Source organism: Siniperca chuatsi, linkage group LG15, assembly GCF_020085105.1.
Source record: "Siniperca chuatsi isolate FFG_IHB_CAS linkage group LG15, ASM2008510v1, whole genome shotgun sequence".
Taxonomy (NCBI): Eukaryota; Metazoa; Chordata; class Actinopteri; order Centrarchiformes; family Sinipercidae; genus Siniperca; species Siniperca chuatsi.
Window position 1 is genome coordinate 6,454,940 of NC_058056.1, and position 22,484 is coordinate 6,477,423.

General features: G+C 39.2%; 1 protein-coding gene across 5 annotated transcripts; it reads left to right on the plus strand.

Annotated features, from left to right (window-relative positions):
- The first annotated feature begins 787 nt into the window (after positions 1 to 787).
- On the plus strand, positions 788 to 22,127 carry LOC122861466 (matrilin-2-like). Of its 5 annotated transcripts, XM_044165916.1 has the most exons (24): positions 1,097 to 1,224; positions 1,912 to 1,987; positions 2,487 to 2,651; positions 3,668 to 4,372; positions 6,971 to 7,090; positions 7,556 to 7,675; positions 8,923 to 9,042; positions 9,268 to 9,408; positions 9,791 to 9,910; positions 10,256 to 10,375; positions 10,913 to 11,032; positions 11,717 to 11,836; positions 12,317 to 12,436; positions 13,166 to 13,285; positions 13,457 to 13,576; positions 14,036 to 14,155; positions 14,533 to 14,658; positions 15,894 to 16,013; positions 16,185 to 16,304; positions 16,726 to 16,845; positions 17,224 to 17,349; positions 17,595 to 17,714; positions 20,477 to 20,578; positions 20,894 to 22,127. In XM_044165916.1, exons 2-24 carry the CDS (start codon positions 1,948 to 1,950, stop codon positions 20,944 to 20,946), a joined length of 3,258 nt encoding a protein of 1,085 aa, XP_044021851.1. In that variant the 5' UTR covers positions 1,097 to 1,224; positions 1,912 to 1,947; the 3' UTR covers positions 20,947 to 22,127. The 5 variants fall into 5 exon arrangements, with proteins under 5 accessions (XP_044021846.1, XP_044021847.1, XP_044021849.1 ...); XM_044165911.1 differs by lacking the exon at positions 1,912 to 1,987 and having other exon boundaries at positions 788 to 1,224; XM_044165912.1 differs by lacking the exon at positions 1,912 to 1,987 and having other exon boundaries at positions 788 to 1,224; positions 9,268 to 9,387.
- The last annotated feature ends 357 nt before the right edge of the window (positions 22,128 to 22,484 follow it).

Sequence of the window (22,484 nt, forward strand, 5' to 3'; positions counted from 1 at the left end):
CCAGTGATAGAAGTACTGAGATCTTTTACATAAGTAAAAGTAGCACCACGCTATAAGAATACTCCATTATAAGTAAAAGTCCTGCATTCTTAATTATACTTAAGTAGAAGTACAAATGTTTTGGCAGCCAAACGTACTTAAAGTATCTTAAGTAAAAGTACTCATCAGGTGACAGAACGGCCATGTCAGAATGTTAAGTTATATTATTGGATTATTATCACTGGTCCATTAAGATGTAAGCACTGTTCTACTTTATATTCTGTTTTGGTAGTTCAATTTAGAACAGTGCATCACATTTTATAAGCTGATTATATTTTTGAAAAAATCTTGATCTTCAATCTGACTACTAACTAGTAGCTGTCAATTAAATGTTGTGGTGTAGAAGTATAAAGTAGCATAAAATGGAAATACTCAAGTAAAATACAAGGAGGCCTGTCTTAAAACTCTACCTAAGTACAGTCGGCTATTTGAGTAAAAAGCTATTTAATAGATATTTCACCAGTGATTATTATTATTATTATTATTATTATTATTATTATTATAGCCTCCGGTGTTTCCTGATTTAGGAGTAGTTTACTACTACTGCTAGTAGTAGTGACAGTCTAATATGAAAATGCACATTGTATTGTTTGTTAAATAAATATTCAAATAATATACATATATAATAGAATAATAAAAATGACCTTAACTTCAGAAAGCAATTAAGTCCTGGAAATCCAGGACAAACTCAGTAAATTCTAGTTCAGAATCACAGCACAGCACAGTAAGCACCTTACCTTGTGCACTCCTTCCTTCACTTCCTCCACATGTCTCTGGATTGGGCCTCTCGCTCCCCACGCCTCGTGGGCCGTGGACCAGAGCATATAAAGAGGCCACAGACAGCTGTGGCAGTGGACCGAAAACAACTGTGCGCGACTGAGGGCAACATGACTTCAGCAATGTGGGGACTGCTCTGTTTCATTGGCGTCCTGGCGTCGGGAACTCTGGGAACTCTCCCACAGTTTGGGTCACACGACCGGCAGATTCACTCAATTAGGCCATTAATCCCGCGGGTGTCCCCGCAAGTCCCTCCGAGGGTCAAGCAGCCGTTTGAAGATGCCAAATCTAACGAACAAACCTCTGACGAAGAACCAAGTTCTGAAACCTTTCAAGAGGTCCAGCTGGGGGATCACACAGCTACCGACAACCACCTGAAGCAGGGGAGACGCAGAACTGACGACGGAGGTTGGTTGGCTGATGTTATGTGTCCTACATGTTCGTTTACAGTGTCCATCCACCTGCTTTGGATGCGTGCAATAACCCTCTCATTTGTTTTCCATGAGTGTGTCATGGTTTGGACACATTTGTGAAATTTGACGTGAAATTATTCACTTTAAAAAAATCAATCTGACTACACCTATTATTATTATTATTATTATTATTATTATTATTATTATTATTATTTTAAAAAGAATTATATTATAATTTACAATACTAGGTACCTGTATGATTTGTGCCCCTCGTCTATTACCATTACATTCCAGCCACAGAGCTAAGCAGAAATAACCCAGAAGGTTGTTTAACAACACTTCTGAAGGTGTTTTCAGAATCCTCAATGTTTATTCTAACCGGATATTTCAAATATATTTTTTTTTTAAAAAAAAGCAAAAAAACAAACATATCCCATAGATTACTATCCCATTTTCCAAGTTGCCACTATTTTTCCTATTCAGGTAATATAATGTTCTTGTCTGTTTTGTAATACACAAGTAAAATATTAATGCTTTGTTGGCATTTTGTATGAAAATATAAAATATTGGAAAGAGACATCAATATACACCAGTATAAGTGATAATGAAATGTTAAATTTGGTTCATGTTGTACAAATTGAGCAAGGAGACATGTCATTTCCGGCTTTTTGTTTTGATTAAGAGAAAGAGGCGCAACATCGAATATTCTTTCACACAGATGGGTAGGAGAGGATTCTGGAAATACCTTCAGAACAGCAGTAAGTGTTGTTTTTTCAAAGATCACTGGGTATTTATTTTTCTGAAGATCAGATGCTTAGCTCTGTGACTCCAATGTAACGTTCATACATGAGAGGCACAAACTGGGGCTAAATTAAAATGACCTGGTTATTCTCCACAGTCATAATTTAAACATTAATGTACCAATTTTATACTATAAATATATTGTATTTAGTTATTGGCTTTTTTGTTTTGACCAGGGATTACAGCATAAATTAGGCAAAATAATTGCATCCGTAAATGTGTGTCTGTGTGTGTGACAGTATACTGTATACGATGTAAATAGGTCTTCAACAACAGCCCAAAAGGCATGTAATGCACATATATTCCCTTCTGTGATATTCACATTGAAAAAGTGCTATTAAGCTAATAATCATTAATGCACGCCTGTCACGTTGCACCTCATTTTGCTTGAGTTAAACTGAAGTAACCACTGCTCTAATGCTCTCCCCTCTGCCTTCTTCCTCTCTCTTGGCAAAGCTGGTGGCACTAATTCCAGGTTTTATCGCTATCAGCCCTCCCACCACCAGCCGCCAAAGAGAAGCCAGCCGCTCTCACAGCTGCAACGCACAGCTGCACCATTTGCATCCTGGCAGCCTGCTGGAGACTCGAGTGGCTCTCCTGCATCCATCAGAACGGCCGCAGGTACTTCATTTCTTGCCATAACTCTTGTGTTCTCATGTAACTCCCAAAAGTCAGATGTGGAGTCGTGGACAGTCATTTCTGGCAAATTCAAAGGAGAAGCCACCATAGCATGTACAATAGACATAGACATAGACAATAACATATTTGTCTCATAAAGTTTGTTTCTCATTTATTAGCAATTAATGAAAACATTCATATTTTTCTGATAGAGCTCATGAAAGTCCAGCGATATTGAGGTAGAAAATGAAATCTTTTGGAACTCATGGAGATACCACAGCTAACTTTAGTTCCTGGGGAAAGTTTGTTTAATCTTGCTGTAGTTTCATTACAACATTTTCTCTTTTGCCTAGGTGCAATGGCTGGAGAAAAGGTTGATTAGTGTTGATTAGTGATTTCCTATTTATAGTGTATGCTTGTATTCAGCCCATAGTACGCTGGTGTTTTATAAGCAAGCTTAAAGGTTCCTGATTTCATAATTCTTATCTCACTGTGCTGAGTTTTAAGTGACCAACACTTAAAACAAAACATTTGGGGATTTGGTAGCGCTAATAAGAGCTATAATGACTTGAGGGAGTGTATCTTTTAACACTACCTTTTAGGGGCCATTCTGAAGCTGAATATTATCCGCTTGTTTGCTTATTACTTGATGGAATATTCTAGCAAACCGTATTTGAAAGTGACGTATTAGCTGTTATGATATTCTAGAATTTATCTGGTTTAATAAAATTGGAGCACTCAAACGTTATGAGCACGATTAGCATCTGGTGCAGCTTGTTTGCTTCTCATTTCATTAAAAATATCTCTAAGTGAATCAGGCGACCAGTCAGAGTCTGGTTTAAAGTGTGTGTGCTTTAATGAGTGTGTGTGCAGGGATGTGTAGGAATGCATGCTATATGAGAAGACCAGGAGATTTCCATTCTCACAAGTTGTGAGAGTTGTAGTACTGTATCTTAAATCCAAAAACAAATGAAAATACACTTTTGATCCATTAAAACATTTTTTTATTTTTATTACAGCAACAAGGTCCAACTGCAGAAATCGGCCTATAGACTTGGTCTTCATTATAGACAGCTCCCGCAGTGTACGCCCCGCTGAGTTTGAAAAGGCCAAAGAGTTCCTGCAAGACATGGTGGACAGCTTGGAGATCGGCTCAGATGCCACGCGAGTCGGCCTCGTCAATTATGCCAGCACAGTGCAGATAGAGTTTCTGCTGAAGACGTATTTTGACAAGTCTGCCCTGAAGCAGGCACTGGCCCGTGTTGAGCCCCTCGCTTCGGGCACCATGACAGGCATGGCCATCAAGACTGCCATGGAGAAAGCTTTCACCACGAAGGCAGGGGCCCGAGTTAGCTCCATGAATATCGCCAAAGTAGCCATCATTGTGACAGACGGGAGGCCCCAGGACAAGGTAGAGGATGTATCAGCAGCAGCTCGGGCATCTGGGATCGAGATCTACGCAGTGGGAGTAGACAGAGCTGATATGATGTCCCTCCGCCTCATGGCCAGCCACCCACATGATGACCATGTCTTTTATGTGGAGACCTATGGTGTCATAGAGAAGCTCACTTCCAAATTTAGGGAAACCTTGTGTGGTAAGGATGCTGATAATGGGAGTGCGGATATTCCATTAGATGGCCGAATTGATGATTATGGACTAGACCTAGATGGCAGAAAAGACGGTAATGGAATAAATAATGAAAATGACGATAAAGGAAACAACGGTATGTCAGATCCGTCCTTTAAATGTCACCTGTGATCAAATGGACAGCACCATAGAGGGAATCTCCATTTTAAAGTCACTGGTCCTCTTCTTTAGTCTTAAGAACAAGGGAAGGTAACCAGTGATTTACCGCCACTTGTTGTGTTTGATTTCCCACAAAAAGGCGTTCGCTAACTGTTGCCATGCAGATGGTGATGTGTGTCGTTACCGCAGTCAACATGAAACATGTCCAATGAGTCATGTACTAACCAACTTAAAGAAGAAGACAAATCTCTGATCACTGGTTGATCTGCCAATTCAGAGCAAATTCAACAACCTTGAACACTTTAAAATGGTTGAAACCCTAATATGATGCTGCCTTCACTTTTCACAGGGAGCGCGCTGCTCTTTGCATTCTGCGCTGCATCTTGTGCCTTATGCCGTGTGCCCTGCTCAGTTACCCGAAGACGTGCTAAGCTGCCCAGGTCCGCAAGTTGGGCTTTTGCAGTCTTTGACAGAATATTAACGGCCACTCATTCTGCACAGCAAAAACTGAATTAGCTTCAGCTAAATTTGACTAAAATGTATTTGAGTGGAAACGGTAAGAAATTAAGACATTTTTATGAAACCATTCATTTTTATAATTGCTTAAATCTTCCTCTGAGTGCACAAAAACAAGTTATTTTAAAATATGTTAATTATAATACAAAGACAATAGATTTTAAATGGTTAAATGGGAACATTTGGGGAAATACACTAGCTAGCCTACCAGCACTTTATAGCTTAATAGTTAACATGTTATATTTAATTATTTTAATCCTTACAAAAAATGAAACATTTTCAAGAACAACAAGTTACACAGGGGATTTTGTGTGATATTATTTCTTGTATTTATTGGCTGAGCGCAGTGACTTCTGGGTGTCTCTGCCAGTTGCCTGACAACCTCACGGTGACAACATGATTCCAGGAAGAAAAAATATCAAACTGTTCCTATAAACAAAGCATTACATTTAGTAGAGTGAAGAATGTTTGCATGTTTAAAAATTTGGGGGAAAAAGTAATCATGTGAAGCGTTTACATATTTTCTGCTAAAATGTAATTTTTATATTTAATGTCGTACTTAATGCTTGTAGGCTACAGGAATGCTTGATCCAGCCCAATTGCTCATTGCCATGATATATTTGGGTGATATCAGAACTTGGAAAATAAGAACCAGGAGGTGTTCAAAATAAAAGTGTAACTCTCAAATTATTTTGTATGGATCCCCCCCAAAAAGTCTTTAGTTTTTTATCTGAACTGCTTTTGCATTCCCTCACAAAAAGTTTTGCATTTTCTCATAATAAGTTTTGTGATCCCTCCCAATTCTTTTGCAGTCCCAAGCAATCTATTGCGATATCTCACAATACATTTTGCATTCCCTCTGCTGATCCGTACAGGAAGGGCGGCTGAGCGTTGTGGTGAAGCTTCTTCTTGAACTCCTGCGATATATTTTGGTAACACATCTGTTTCATCTGATAAAAGCACAGGGTTCAAATTCTTAAAACAGAACAAAAAAGTGTAAAAAAATACACTTCAGGTACGTGGCCTGTGCAGACAGCTGGACGGATTAAAATAAGAGCGTATCTGTTCCGCCGGACGGACGACTGAAAAATGCCTCTTGTGTAGACATGCTGTAACAATAGCCATAGAAACAGCTGCAACTGTATCCCTAGCAACAACAGCATCCATAGCTCCAGCCACAGCTTCAGCCGTAGCTCAACCCACTGCCAAGCATGCAGCTACAGCTGTGGACATCAGGAGGAATGCAAAAACGTATTGCATGGTAACACAAAAGTTATTTTGAGAGAACGTAAAACACTCTTGGTAACCCAAAAGTTATTGCAAGGTAACGCAGAAGTATTTCATTAAAATACAGTACTTTTAAATAACCATCCACAAGTAAAAATAAATAAATAAATGTAAGAATTTCACCTTTTAATTTCTCTTTACAACTTTTGGTACCACCCAAACTAGCAAGGTAACAGCTAAGGTTACCCATGCTATTTATGCAAGTTTCCCCCTGGCGCTGAACTCGTCACACACTGTGCTTAAATTTCTGACTGACTTCCAGTCACGCAGATTCAAAAGCTTGTTTTTCAATGACATCTTGAACGTGAGTGCGTGAGTTCAACCAACCTCTGTGTTTCACTGAGACCAACTTCTGTCCGTCCACAACAGTGGCGTCACTACCAAAGACATGCAGTGATTATGACAGAGTGTTGCCTTTAGTAGATTTTGTGTTTGCATGGTCTGAACTGCTTGGAGTATTGTGTTGGAAAATTAAGATGGATAGTTATTCAGCTGACTTAAATTCAAAAGCCAGTGTAACCTTTGAAAGTGGCAAATGACTGTCTCTTCCTTCACAAATAACACAGGATTTGAAACAACAAAATTAATTCACTCTAATATCACTATCTGAAGCACAGAGATCAAGCAAACTAATCTGCATGTGGCTCTACGGAACTACAAACTTGCACAATTAATCAATACATACTCACAACTCACTAACACAAAAGTATAACACGAAATTATTGATTTCACTAGGCTTAAGCCAATCAGACATCAGAGTGTTTCTTTTCAGGTTTGGATGCATGTGCTCAGGGACACAATTGCCAGCACATTTGTGTCAACGATGGCAACTCATACAACTGCAAATGTCGTGCGGGCTATGTCTTGAACCCGGACGAGAAAACATGCTCACGTAAGAATCTTTATCTTTGTCTTAATGTTTTTGTCCAAATGTCTCAGTGTCACAAAATCCCAGTCTTTGTTTTTACATGATCCTCTATCTTAAAACTACTGCCAAAAAAGATTGAACATGTTTAAAAGTTGTACTTTCATTGAATCTTGCTTAAACAATGATTTTGAATTGGATGGGGAAAGCCTTATTAGAGGCAGAAAATTCTAACTTTTAAAAAATTTAAAGTGAGAACTTTGTTCTAAGTTCATAAGCTTTTGAAGCTCTATTTGGACATCAGTTAGTTCACTTTGTGCTGTGGACACACTGCATACCATCTCTTGTTACTAATGTTTTGGGTTGCCCTAAATAGATTAGGGCAGACACTATTCAGCACAAATTAAATGAGCAGGACTTGAAGGCCTAGTTTTGAGGCCCCTGCTCTAGACTGAAGACTGGACTATGTCAGTCAGATGTGTCTCTTTTCAGGTTCGGATGCATGTGCCCATGGACATAACTGCCAGCATATTTGTATCAACAATGGTGACTCATACAGCTGCAAGTGTCGAGTGGGATATGTGTTGAATGCAGACCAGAAAACATGCTCACGTAAGATCATACATTTCTCAACTGGTTTTATTTTTAGCTTTTGAGACAAGTATATTTGTTGTCATAAATACATTAGGGCAGAGCAAGACATGAAAGACTGGGGCAGATGCTAAAAATGGCACAGAGCATACGGCTGTGGCCACCATAAATGATAAAAGGAATGACATCTCATCATCATCTCCATCTCCAACATGCATATCAAATCCATCTCCAAGTGACACTCCAATAATGGTATTCTATTGTAACTCTAGTTATATTTTCACTCTAGTAGGACTTTCGGGGGTAGAGCCAGGTGACTTTACTAGCTGTAACATGGACATGACTTAACTTATGCCCTCACATGAAACTGGTGCCATTGGCCCAGGCAGAGGCGGGGCCAGAGGGGTGCCCCCCTACCAGAGTAAGAAAGAGATAGATAGCTGGCTTGTTAGTAACAGAACCTCTGTAAGTGTCTGTTGTTATAAAGTCAATCAAACGACCACAAAGAGATGCAAAACAACTACAAAGACATGCAAAACGACCACAAAGAGATGCAAAACAACTACAACGAGACACAAAATGACCACAAAATGAAGCAAAACAACTACAAAGAAACAGAACGACCACAAAGTGATACAAAATAACTGCAAAGAGACACAGAACGACCACAAAGTGATACAAAATAACTGCAAAGAGACACAGAACGACCACAAAGAGACGCAAAACAATCACAAAGAGGCACAAAACGACCACAAAGAAATGCAAAATGATTCCAAAGTGATGCAAAACAACCACAGAGACACGCAAAACGACTACAAAGAGATGTAAAACAACTACAAAGAGACACAAAATGACCACAAAATAAAGCAAAACAACTATAAAGACACATAGAACGACCACAAAGTGATACAAAATGAACACAAAATGAAGCAAAATAACTACAAAGACACACAGAATAACGACCAAGTGATGCAAAACGACCACAAAGAAACATAAAACGACTACAAAGAGCCAAAAAAATCTAAATTAAGCTGTATGCAGTTGTCTAAAGGACATGGCTGACATTTAGAGTGGTCAGTAAAAACTTAATTAGGGTCTTAAGGAGGGCATTGTCCTTATAGGGAGAACCCCCATAAGCTCATCACAGATCGGAAAAGTTGAAAGCCCATAAAGGGTGATGTGCTCATGTATGAAATAGAACTGACGCAGGGCTCCTTGACTTATGTAGTTAGACTTAGTTGGTTAGATGTGGAAGTGTTTCTTTTCAGGTTCAGATGCATGTGCCCAAGGACATGACTGCCAACATATTTGTGTCAGCAATGGTGACTCGTACATCTGCAAATGTCAAGAGGGATATGTGTTGAATGCAGACCAGAAAACATGCTCACGTAAGAACCAGAATATTTTTTATAGATTTGTTGTCTTTTGATCAGTTCCTATGTGTTTTGCATGACTGAAAGTTTCTATGTATCCTTCATATACTGTACATAGCAAGATCTGGTGAGGCACCTCTTAGCTTGTTTATATCAATTGTAAAAGTAATAATTGCCAATCAAAGGTTCTACAATAAGTTCAGGGGCTTCATGTCAGATGTGTGAGTTTTTTTATTTCAGGTTTGGATTCATGTTCCCAGGAACATGACTGCCAGCATATTTGTGTCAGCACTGATAATTCATACATCTGTAAATGTCGAATGGGATATGTGTTGAATGCAGACCAGAAAACATGCTCACGTAAGAACCTGGACCTTTCAGGTAGACTTTATGTTTGTATCATGTTTTTTTAAACAAAATCTGTAGAAATACGTTGGCTTGTGAGTTGTTGAGATAATTTTGTGTCATAAGAGAAAAGTTGGGGTTTTCCCAGTCTTTTGGTATTGTTGAAGTATTCTTGGAGTCATCACAGAAGCCATTAAAGGAACTGCACCTTAAGGCACTTCCACACTGGCTTCTGCTTCAGTTATGGCAGTTGCTACTTGGATTCTGAAAAGTGGGAAGTGAAAGCTCAGTTCTTCTTGAATTTGTACAGGGTCAGGCTAGATCAGCTCTTGTGACTATTGTTACGGGGTTGCCCTGAGTAGTGTACCACAACTGGTTGTTGAGACAGTCAGTTACATGTAGAAATGTCTCTTTTCAGAGTTGGATGCATGTGCCCAGGGACATGACTGCCACCATATTTGTGTCAAAAATGGCGATTCTTACCTTTGTATGTGTCACGAGGGATATGTGTTGAACGCAGACAAGAAAACATGCTCACGTAAGATCCCTTCCAAATAGATTTCATGTCCATCTCTTGGTGCAGTGTCCAAGGTTTCCCAAAAGTTCATTATTGTTGGTACTTGAGTAAATGTAGAACACATTCTTTGGAAGTTTTGTTTGCCAAAGTAGCTTTAAAATTTTATGTATGCAGCAATATTGAATTTATTTGAAAAAGCATGAAATTAGGAAACTAGCATTGATGCACAGAGAGTTTGAGCAAATGACCATGAATTATATATTTTATAAGAATAGCCCATTAAAGTCTCAGCTATGATGTGCTTGACAATTAGACTCAATTGATAATTAGATTGAGTGTGTTACATGTGGTAGTGTCTGTTTTCAGGTTCACCTACATGTGCCCAGGGAAATGACTGCCAGCATGTTTGTGTAAACACTGATGATTCTTACATCTGCAAGTGTCATTTGGGATATGTATTGAATGCCGACCAGAAAACATGCTCACGTAAGCACCTTTACCATTTTGTTAGATTTGGAGTGTATGTTTTTGTCAAGCGTCTACATCTGCAAGTATCAAATTGATTTTAAATGCAGACCAGAAAACATGCCTTATGTGATTTGATATGCATGCCTTAGAGCAGTGTCTTTGGTTTACGACAATCGTTACTTTAGTACTTGATTAAATCCAGAAGCCACCAGGTCTTGCTGTTGGACAGGCGTGTTGTAATGTGGACTTCTGATAGAAAACATACTATAATTGTGAATGACCAAGAATTGTTGAGGTACTTTGTACACACTTTCTACATGCCTCTTGTGACTAATATTACACTTTGCTCTTAGCACTTTCACACAGTCAGTTGTTGAGCTCAACCTGAATAACTCAGAGACTCGGGGGACTGATTGATACAGAAAGAGGAATGGAATGGAACCATTGTTAACATCAGTAGTAAACGTTACAATGGCCAGACAGAGGCTAACAGTCCAGGCTGTCCTTGACGGATGTCATGAGATGTCAGTTACATGTGGACATGTCTCATTTCAGGTTCTGCTTCTTGTCTTCATGGACATGATTGCCAGCACATTTGTGAAAACGATGATGACTCGTACATCTGCAAGTGTCGAGCGGGATATAAGTTAAATGCAGACCAAAAAACATGCTCACGTAAGAACTTGGACCTTATGATATGTATGTCTTAGTGCACTGTCACTGGTTAGCTAAAGACATTTAGAAATGTACGTGCTTGGTTGAAGGTAGACAAAGGCTCAAAGCATTTGGCGAGGCCATCACATTTCTTTTTTTCAATTAATGCTGGCCTATTCTGATGGTGGAAGTGTTAGCTGTGGAAGCGTCTTTTCAGGTTTGGATATATGTGACCACGGACATGACTGCCAGCATATTTGTATCACAAATGGTGATTCATACCTTTGCCTGTGCCGTGTTGAATGGAGACCAGAAAACATGCTCAGATAAGAACCAGAATTTTACCTATAAATTTTATATGCATGTTAGGGTTCAGTGTCTTGGTTTTCCCTCAAAGTCTGTTATTTACTTGAATAAATGTTAGAGAACCAATTCTCTGGAACATTAAAAATGCTAGTATTGGTGTTTGCCACTCCAAAAGTTGGTGAAGCACTGTGGACCCACATACATCAGCTCTTTTAGGTTGTTTTAAATAATTAGGAAGTAAGATCTGAATTTATTTTGAATGAGAAGGGTGTTCGGAGACTGGGACTGATGTACCTGCAGGTATAGAGCATGTGGTCATGACTTAAACTGTAAAGAGACTAAGTGCTTCTTGATGGCTATAAGTCAGTTACAGTTACAAGTGTGAATGTCTCTTTTCAGGTTCAGATACTTGTGCTCAGGGACATGACTGCCAACATATTTGTGTCAGCAATGGTGACTCGTACGTCTGCAAATGTCAAGTGGGATATGTGTTGAATGCAGACCAGAAAACATGCTCACGTAAGGACTTGAGCTTTATCATTAGATTTGATATGCATGTCCTAGTGCTCTGTCTGTGGTTAACTACAATCTTTATTGTTATTATTGTATATACTTGATTAAATGCAGAAAGAGGCACTGAGCATTTGGCCATGGCCTTTATACGTTTTTAAAAAAATCAATTTTGGCCAATCATAAGCTTCACCAAGGAAGTTAGCTGTGGATTTTAGCTGTGGAAGTGTCTCTTTTCAGGTTCAGATGTATGTACCTAACCCAGGGACAGAAGAAATGCTCATGTAGAAATCTGGACCGTATGTCTTGATGCAATGTGTATGGATTATTACTAAAATACATACATTTAGGTGCTTGAATAAATGTAGAATAAGGCATAGGGTAAATTATTTTTTTATTCTGTTGACACATCATAAGCTCCACAACAGACCAAAGATTAATTAACTGATGGTGCTAGACTATGTTAGCTGTTGAAGTGTCTCTTTTCAGGTTCGGATGCATGTGCCCAGGGACATGACTGCCAGCATATTTGTGTCAAAAATGGCGATTCTCACCTTTGCATGTGTCATGAGGAATATGTGTTGAATGCAGACCAGAAAACATGCTCACGTAAGAACCTGGACCTTTCTAAAAGATACGATTCTCTTCTTTGGTACAGTGTATTCGGTTTCCCTAGAATCTCACTATGTTATTTTCTGCAGTGAAACTGTAAATAAATAAATATATATATATTTTTTAAATGGGCCGATTGGCGCTTGTCACAACAGCTTTAAATGGGTAAGCCACTTTATTTGCGTAAGACAATGAATCTCTGAGTTTCGAGTGCATGCCCTGGTATAATGTGTCAGGTTTCGTCCAAATGAAATCCTTCTAAGTACTTGACAAAATTTTACAGAGGCCTTTTTCTAGATGATTAAAAAAAAATCCTGTGGTATTGGGGTTTGCCAATACAGCCCCAAAGTGTCATTTTGACCGCAAGAGCTGATGAAGCTATCAGTTCTTTTAGGTTGTTTGTAATAGTTTAGGATGGTTGATAATGACACTGGGGCTGATAGACGTAGCGGTATGGTTTACACAAATCTTAAAGGGATTGGTGGCCCGTTAAAAGCTCCACAAGTGCTCCTTGACAGATGTATTTAGAAGTCAGTTACCTGTGGAGTGTCCAGGGACATGACTGCCAGGATATTTGTGTCAGTCTGAATAAGTCGGACATTTGGGAGATGGATAGTAGCATCAATTGTAAAAGGAACAACGGCCAGACAAAGGCTCCAACAGTCCAAGCCCTGCTTAAATGATGTCATGAGATGTCATATCACATGTGGAAATGTCTGTTTTCAGGTTCTGATCCATGTGCCCATGGACATGATTGCCAGCACATTTGTATAAACAGTGATGATTCGTACATCTGCAAGTGTCGAGTGGGATATATTTTGAATCCAGACAAGAAAACATGCTCACGTAAGAACCTGGACATTTTTTATTAGATTTAATGGAGTGTCTCAGGTTTGCTTCAGAGACCGTTATTTTAAGTGCCTGATCATAATGACCCATCATAGGTTCTATTACTTACTAAGGGCTCTTTGATTGATGTAAATTGAGCCCGTCAGATGTGGAAGTGTTTCTTTTCAGGTTCAGACAGATGTGCCCAGGAACATGACTGCCAGCATATTTGTGTCAGCACTGATGAATCGTTTGTCTGCAAGTGTCAAATGGGATATGTGTTGAATGCAGACCAGAAAACATGCTCACGTAAGAACCTGGACCTTTCTAAAAGATATGATTCTCTTCTTTGGTACAGTGTATTCGACTTCCTAGAATCTCACTATGTTATTTTCTGCATGTAAATAAATATTTATATATATATATATATATATATATATATATATATATATATATATATATATATATATATATATATATATATGGGCTGATTGGCGCTTGTCACAACAGCTTTAAAGGGTAAGCCACTTTATACACGGTCAGACGCACTTCATATCATCTCTTGTAAGTTGGGTTATGATTTGGGAATCATTTAGCTCATTGTGAACAAGCTCAGACTGATGCACTGAGAGGAATGGAGTACATGACCATAGATTTCATGATCCTCCTGTTAAAAGGAAATTTGGTCAGTTGGGGGTTCTCAGCGGGTCAAGAGCTTCTTGACTGATGGTGTTAGGCTAAGTCAGATGTGGAAGTGTTTCTTTTCAGGATCGGATGCATGTGCCCAGGGACATGACTGCCAACACATTTGCGTCAACAGTGATGACTCGTATATCTGCAAGTGTCGTGTGGGATATGTATTGAATGCAGACCAGAAAACATGCTCACGTAAGCCCCTGATTTGTTTCAGTATGCATATCTGGTGTTTGTGATGTGATCCAGCATCTCAGATATTCCACAAAGCACTCCATTCAGCTCTTCAAAGCGTGGTTCATCAGAGCACCAAAAGCTCTGACTGGAGAGTAGGAGCTGATGAGGCAGTTTGTCTTGTGGACACACCACATATCAACTTTTGTGAATATTTTTTGAGATCAGCATGAATAAGCAGGAGATATAGAGACTGGGAATGTTGAAATGTATCGGTTACATGGCTGAGGCATCCACTTCTTTTAAAGGGAACTGTGACCAATGGCTCTGCAAAAAGCTAAGTGATTGTTTTTGATGTCATAAGACTAAGTCACTGAGGTGTGAGCTTTTCTTTTCAGGTTCAGGTTCGGATCCATGTGCCCATGGACATGACTGCCAACATATTTGTGTCAAAAATGGCAATTCTCACCTTTGCATGTGTCATGAGGAATATGTGTTGAATGCAGACCAGAAAACATGCTCACGTAAGAACTTGAATTTTACCTATACATTTGATGTGCACGTTGTGGTGCAGTGTCTCAGGTTACATCCCTCAAAATCCAATATTTTAGGTGCATGCGTAAATGAGCCATTCTCTGGAGGATTAAAAAATCCATATGGGATTGGTGTTTGACAGAAACACCCCCCTTTTTTATCTAGACAGCAAGAGCTGGTGAAGCACTGTGCTGTGGACACAATGCATATCAGCTCATGTAGGTTGTTCTAAATAGATTACGATAGTCTGTAGTGAATTCATTTTGAACCGAGACTGGGACTGATAAACATAGCCATGACTAACATAGCTTGTAAGTGCGATGGTGGCCCATTAAAAGCTCCAAACGTTTTTCTTAACAAATGTAATTAGACCAAGACAGTTAAGAGTCTCTTTTAAGGTCTAGAATACTTTGCAACAAAGGATTCTAGAGCAAAACTGCCAGCAAGTTAGAAACTAGCTAACGTTAGCGTTCATCCGTAGACACTTGACACAATCTCATTCAGAAACTCTGAAGGTTATAAAGTAGAGTGTATTATAGCTAGCTACTTACATTAATCTAAAGCGTCTCCACTGGTGTGTCCCCCCCTCCGTACCTGTTGTTTTTACCTCTTTTGGGGGTGTCCAAGTCTTAATTTGGGGTGGTCAGACCCCACCAATCTCCCTGTAATTCGAACCCTGAGTAAGACAATGAAAGTCTGAGTTTCGAGTGCATGCCCTGGTATAATGTGTCAGGTTCCGTCCAAGTGAAATCCTTCTAAGTACTTGACTAAATGTTACAGAGGCCTTTTTCTAGATGATTAAAAAAAAATCCTGTGGTATTGGGGTTTGCCAATACAGCCCCATAGTGTCATTTTTACCGCAAGTGCTGATGAAGTGCTATCAGTTCTTGTAGGTTGTTTGTAATAGTTTAGGATGGTTGATAATGACACTGGGGCTGATAGACGTAGCGGTATGGTTTACACGAATCTTAAAGGGATTGGTGGCCCGTTAAAAGCTCCACAAGTGCTCCTTGACAGATGTATTTAGAAGTCAGTTACCTGTGGAGTGTCCAGGGACATGACTGCCAGGATATTTGTGTCAGTCTGAATAAGTTGGACACTTGGGAGACGGATAGTAGCATCAATTGTAAAAGGAACAACGGCCAGACAAAGGCTCCAACAGTCCAAGCCCTGCTTAAATGAAGTCATGAGATGTCATATCACATGTGGAAATGTCTGTTTTCAGGTTCTGATCCATGTGCCCATGGACATGATTGCCAGCACATTTGTATAAACAGTGATGATTCGTACATCTGCAAGTGTCGAGTGGGATATATTTTGAATCCAGACAAGAAAACATGCTCACGTAAGAACCTGGACGTTTTTTATTAGATTTGATGGAGTGTCTCAGGTTTGCTTCAGAGACCGTTATTTTAAGTGCCTGATCATAATGACCCATCATAGGTTCTATTACTTACTAAGGGCTCTTTGATTGATGTAAATTGAGCCCGTCAGATGTGGAAGTGTTTCTTTTCAGGTTCAGACAGATGTGCCCAGGAACATGACTGCCAACATATTTGTGTCAGCACTGATGAATCGTTTGTCTGCAAGTGTCAAATGGGATATGTGTTGAATGCAGACCAGAAAACATGCTCACGTAAGAACCTGGACCTTTCTAAAAGATATGATTCTCTTCTTTGGTACAGTGTATTCGACTTCCCTAGAATCTCACTATGTTATTTTCTGCAGTGAAACTGTAAATAAATATATATATATATATATATATTTTAAATGGGCTGATTGGCGCTTGTCACAACAGCTTTAAAGGGGTAAGCCACTTTATACACGGTCAGACGCACTTCATATCATCTCTTGTAAGTTAGGTTATGGTTTGGGAATCATTTAGCTCATTGTGAACAAGCTCAGACCGATGCACTGAGAGGAATGGAGTACATGACCATAGATTTCATGATCCTCCTGTTAAAAGAAAATTTGGTCAGTTGGGGGTTCTCAACGGGTCAAGAGATTCTTGACTGATGGTGTTAGGCTAAGTCAGATGTGGAAGTGTTTCTTTTCAGGATCGGATGCATGTGCCCAGGGACATGACTGCCAACACATTTGCGTCAACAGTGATGACTCGTATATCTGCAAATGTCATGTGGGATATGTATTGAATGCAGACCAGAAAACATGCTCACGTAAGCCCCTGATTTGTTTCAGTATGCATATTTGGTGTTTGTGATGTGATCCAGCATCTCAGATATTCCACAAAGCACTCCATTCGGCTCTTCAAAGCGTGGTTCATCAGAGCACCAAAAGCTCTGACTGGAGAGTAGGAGCTGATGAGGCAGTTTGTCTTGTGGACACACCACATATCAACTCTTGTCAATATTTTTTTGAGATCAGCATGAATAAGCAGGAGATATAGAGACTGGGAATGTTGAAATGTATCGGTTACATGGCTGAGGCATCCACTTCTTTTAAAGGGAACTGTGACCAATGGCTCTGCAAAAAGCTAAGTGATTGTTTTTGATGTCATAAGACTAAGTCACCGAGGTGTGAGCTTTTCTTTTCAGGTTCAGGTTCGGATCCATGTGCCCAGGGACATGACTGCCAGCATATTTGTGTCAACAATGGGAACTCATACATCTGCAAGTGTCGAGTGGGATATGTGTTGAACATGGATCAGAAAACATGCTCACGTAAGAAAGTTCTTCCTTTCAAGTAAACATTGTTGCGGTGCCTCAAGATGTTTTGTGTTATTCCATAGTAGCTCCAAAGACTTCTGCAACAAATGCTGCTGAGGCACTTGTATTTTTAGACACACATACATATTGTAATGTTTCGGAAAGGTATTCCATGAATATTAAGGGAATGATAACCAAGAACTCCTTGACCTTGAATTACATCGACCAATTCAGTTAAATGTGGAAGTGTCTCATTACAGGTTCAGATGCATGTGCTCAGGGACATGACTGCCAGCATATTTGTATCAACAGTGGTGACTCATACAACTGCAAGTGTCAAGTGGGATATGTGTTGAATGCAGACCAGAAAACATGCTCACGTAAGGATCTGGATTTTTTCCAACATACATAATGGTGTATTGAAACCTTTCAAGGGATTGTCCATATTTTGAATCAGTTCTAACCTCAGGAATTTGTCACCCAACCCTCTTATACTATTGCCTTGTGAGCTGTCTTGTACAACTAGTGTTGAGCTTGGCCTGACTGATTCTTGGTGCAAATTTGCCAGACTGGCACTAACTTACCAAAAAGTGTGGAATACATGGACCTGATTTTCATGAGTCCTAAAAGGAACTATGAGCAACCAAGTTTCAACAGCTGGCCAAGGGCTCCTTGAACACTCTTTCCCTATGATACTTGAAGAGGCTTTATCAAAGACGGGTTGGACCATGTGCTTGACTTGACAAGAACCATTCTCAAACCATCCTAAACTATACAAGATGATTTAAGGTGAGATGCCAGTTTTCCAAACGCTATCTGTTTTTACTTACCAATAATCCACAATCCAATATAGATATCCTCTGTTTTATGTCATGTTTCACACAGGCTTTGCCCTCTTAAATGGTTTATAGGCTTGAGTAGTACTTATTATTTATATACGTATTTGCATTTGTGTAGTCTGAAAATCAGGATGAGCCTAACCTTTTGTATGGAAACTGGTCTGACTGTAAAGAAAGACACTGTAACTTCACTCTGCATCCACTTCTCTTCTGCATCTGAAAACACTAATGTAAACCTAGAGAGGAAGAATACCAGTCAAGGACAATGTCATCTCCGTTTGCTGACTCCATACGGTGGTCCCTGAGGGACCATACGGTGGTCCCTCTCTTACCCTGGTTTCATGGCGACACCATGAGACCAGGGCATCCACCATGCTATTACTGGCAACATGGACAGTCTAGACAGCCTGAGTGCAGGATGTTATAGTAATGGCTGTACTTCTTCAATGCTGAAGAGATCAATCTGGACAACAGAATATGCTCTGTTGATATTCTGGCTCAAAAGGCAATACCAGGCACTAGAAATTTAGCTCATATCTTACATGGTCAAATAGCTAAACTACCTGGCCAGCCACAGGTGGTGGCATGGCATAACAACCCAGCAGTAGAGAAACTGCAAAGTCCTCCTTCCTTTGAGGGAACAATGACAGCCGTTTTCTGCCAGGTCCCTAAAGTGTGCCATGATTCACACAGTTCAAGTGACTCAATACCTAACCCAGGTTAGGGTTTGCCATTAACTAGAAAAATAGTCTCTGTCATCTCAAATTGTGCACGTGTTGGGCTGTGTTCCCTAAAGGTGGATCTATTGTATGTTTCTTTGTCATGGTGTCATACATACGTGTCCTTTCAATGACACCAGGTGTAAGAACTGATTTATAGCTGAGTCTAGATTTACCCCTTGATAGCAATGGTAGCACTGCTTTAATACTTTGTGATAGAAATTAGTTTAGCGTTACTAAAAAGGTGAAGATAAGTAATTTTTCAACTTATTCCATGTTATTCCAAAATTCTACCAGAACTGGAAACGTAGGGGGGAAGAAACACAAATCAGCCCTAGTAGACCATTTCTCAAGGTTGTGAAGCCCACACAGCCATCATGTATGGTTACATTTCACATTTTTGAGGAGGTGCACATTGCCACAGCCAGACCCTCTATGTAGCAATTGTGCAACCATGTTAAAATATCGCAACATCTCAATGGAGAACCATAAATTCACCTTAAGAGTCTAGCTTGTATAAAATAGAATGAAGTTTAAGGATTGTCACCCCAATTGTATGACCACAAGTCTGTAACCCTGTCAACCTACACAAAACTCTGCCAATTTGTCAATGCAGACTATATTGTTAAATAGAGTCAGCCTCCATAGAGAAGAAAAAGCTCTTACTAATTGTCTGTGCTCACACATGCACATTTCAGTTCATTGCCCCAGGTCGGAGTTTGATCAAGCCTATGGCACTGATAGGGGGCTTTGCCTATGTCTATAGATTTAGGGCTACAATGCGTTCGTAAACATTTTGATTTTTATAGTTAATATACCTTTCACGTCTGTCTTTTTGCATTCTTTAGTTGTGGAGAAGTCTGCAGCGGACTGCAACCAAAGCTACTGTGTCCTACGACAAGCAATACTACTACTGATTCAGCCATTTACAGCACAGTTTATAGGACATAAACGTGTGCTGCGCTGCTGGCTTATGGAATGAGAGACTACTAAGGCAATGGAAGTTGTGGTGTGAGCCCACAGAGAACGTTGGTCCAAGTAAAGGACCAGAACAAATTGGTTGTAATTGATTTGTCTGTTGTGATTGTTTCTTTTTCAGTGAATTGGTATTGTATGTATAAGTGAGTATATTGCTCAAACGATTATTAACGTGTTCTCTTTAAAGGTATCCACATCTGACCTCAGTAACTAAGCACTCCTAGGTTGTGATTAACTAGCTGAAGTGATTGAAACATTTTTAACATATTTTCTAATTTCACTCACAAAAGAAAAATCACGATTGTACCTGATCTCTGCTACATTGTTCAATCAATATCTATTATGCTTATGTTTTCATTTAAAACAACACCTAACTTTTATCTGATTTCGTCTGCTCCAAAATGTTCTCATATGGAACATTGACATCGACTCTTTGGGGGTTTCAAAAGATGCTGGCCTTTGATCCACTAAGAGGAAGTTAAGATGGGCTGTGTTGCTTTTTTCTACTAAGTAGCCAAATGAAGTATTACAAGGAGGCTACACTACAATACGGTGAAACATTACTCACATGCTTTGACTTTGTCCATATTTTCCTCATTCTTTCAGAGGAAATGAGAAGTGAAATAACTCAAGATGCCTGCATGTGTGAAGCTCAGATTGTGTTCCAGAAAAAAGTACAGTCAACCATCCAGGAGCTGAGCAGAAAACATATCCTTTTTGCTTGGGAGGCTTAGAAGGATCCACAGTTTGAATATGAAATACAATTTTAAAATTGTGATTATTATGTGAGAGAAATGTCTGCTTTACATTGTGTGCCTCTAAAAATGTTAGACATTTGCACTAGCTTGGGCAGTTGCTATAACCATTTTGTCTTATTTGTACTTTTAATGACACTAAGTTTAATCTGAATCTAAAGTCTGTTGATTTGTAGTGGTGCATTTTTATAAATGCCCAGTGTCATGATGAACTGGTAAACATTACATCTGCACTTTATAAATTCTACTTCCTTGACTGTCTGTTCACTTGATGAACTTTCAGACAAAGTGAACCTGATTGAGGACCAGCAGCTGTATTAAGAACAGCGATGAAGATGTCAGAAGACATGTTCAGGACTAGCAGTGTATCCAGTTTTTTTTGACCAGCCGAAGTCATCTGTAACCCTCAAAATCTCTTAATGTTTCAGTAAAAATGTCTAAGATGATCTGCATGGTATTGATTTCTCGTGCTGTATACTGTTAGCATTACTGTTGCGTATTATAAGACTGCATTTTGCTTTCACAACACTGTCTGTTATTACGTCTTACAGTAAAGTCAGGTATAACTGGTGTAAATGTTTACATATACCTGTATTTTTGCAAGAAAACCTACATTTCCTCTTAACAGTGTAAGCCATTGAGTTGAGACTCAAACTATGTAGGATAATTAGGGAAGTTATAGAACAGTTAGAAGTGCTAACTTCTAAAACAATATATGAAAAATTGTTCAACATGTTAAAAGTTTACTTTTTTTGTGGAGAAAGATCCTTGTTGTGTATTCATTGCTCCGATCAGTGTTCTTGTGTTCTTGGTAGAACACAAAGCCTCCATCCATAACCATAACACAACAACTAATCTCTTATACAACAAGAGCATTGTTGTTACCCTTCTGATTGCAGCACTATTACGCAGAGAAAATACCCAAATAAAGCCTGATCCAATTGGCCCATAGCAGTGTTATACAGTGTTCACAGTGAATTACTATAATCCTTCGCTTTGATACCTGAAATATTTCAACAACTTTATTGCACAACACTGATTGGTAGTTATTGTTTTGTTTGTAATAGACAGCTAAGATTGCTTTGGTGGGAGAGGAAAAAGAGTTTAGGGAGTTCAAGGGTGATTGGACCGCTTCAGTACTTTGCACACTTGGCAAGTATTGGACCAAGACTTTCTGGTAGCAGTCTGGTTTCAGTGCACTAAGTTTTGAAACCTTGAGATTTTGAGCTAAGATCCACTCAGTTTTTGTAACCAGTTTAAACAGTATTTAACTGTACAGTATTTTATTCATATAATACATACATGTAGCCTATACTGTATTTTCTACTTTGTCATAGCCATGGAACACAAGTGAAACAAAGTGAAATGATTTGTGGTGTAGGGGTCTTTGTGTAAACTGACAGCATGACATATTTTGGTGCTTTTGTGATAGAAAACAACTTGCCTGTATATTTTTATTGGAAGTATAGTTGCACATGGAAAATAAATATTCTGAAACAATGGATCCTATACATCTCTTTTATTGTGTGTTACACTGGTTACTGAAGGCACATTTAAAATAAATACAATTATGATAGGGACTTTTAGCATCTCAGAACAAATCAGTCCATTCTGAGAGTGACTTTGATATCTTCACTCTACTCACGCTTTTGATTTGTTTTGCATTGGCCAACATAATTAGGTTAAATTCTAAACTGTATTAAAATGATTTGTATTGTAGTGCTGGTTTAGGCATTTTTCATAGTGGTCAATTATGTAGTGGGCCTACTACGTTAAGTAGGCTAAAGTAAGTGCAAGACAACCCTGCAAAGCTAAATAAAGCAGTGTTAGCTTTTCCTCAAAAACTCCCAAATAAATAA

Coding starts and splice junctions, on each gene's coding strand:
- LOC122861466 (XM_044165911.1), top strand. CDS start 807: ATGTCTCTGGATTGGGCCTCTCGCTCCCCACGCCTCGTGGGCCGTGGA. Junction 9,043..9,267: donor AGACCAGAAAACATGCTCAC/GTAAGAACCAGA, acceptor TTTTTATTTCAG/GTTTGGATTCATGTTCCCAG. Junction 16,846..17,223: donor AGACCAGAAAACATGCTCAC/GTAAGCCCCTGA, acceptor TTTTCTTTTCAG/GTTCAGGTTCGGATCCATGT.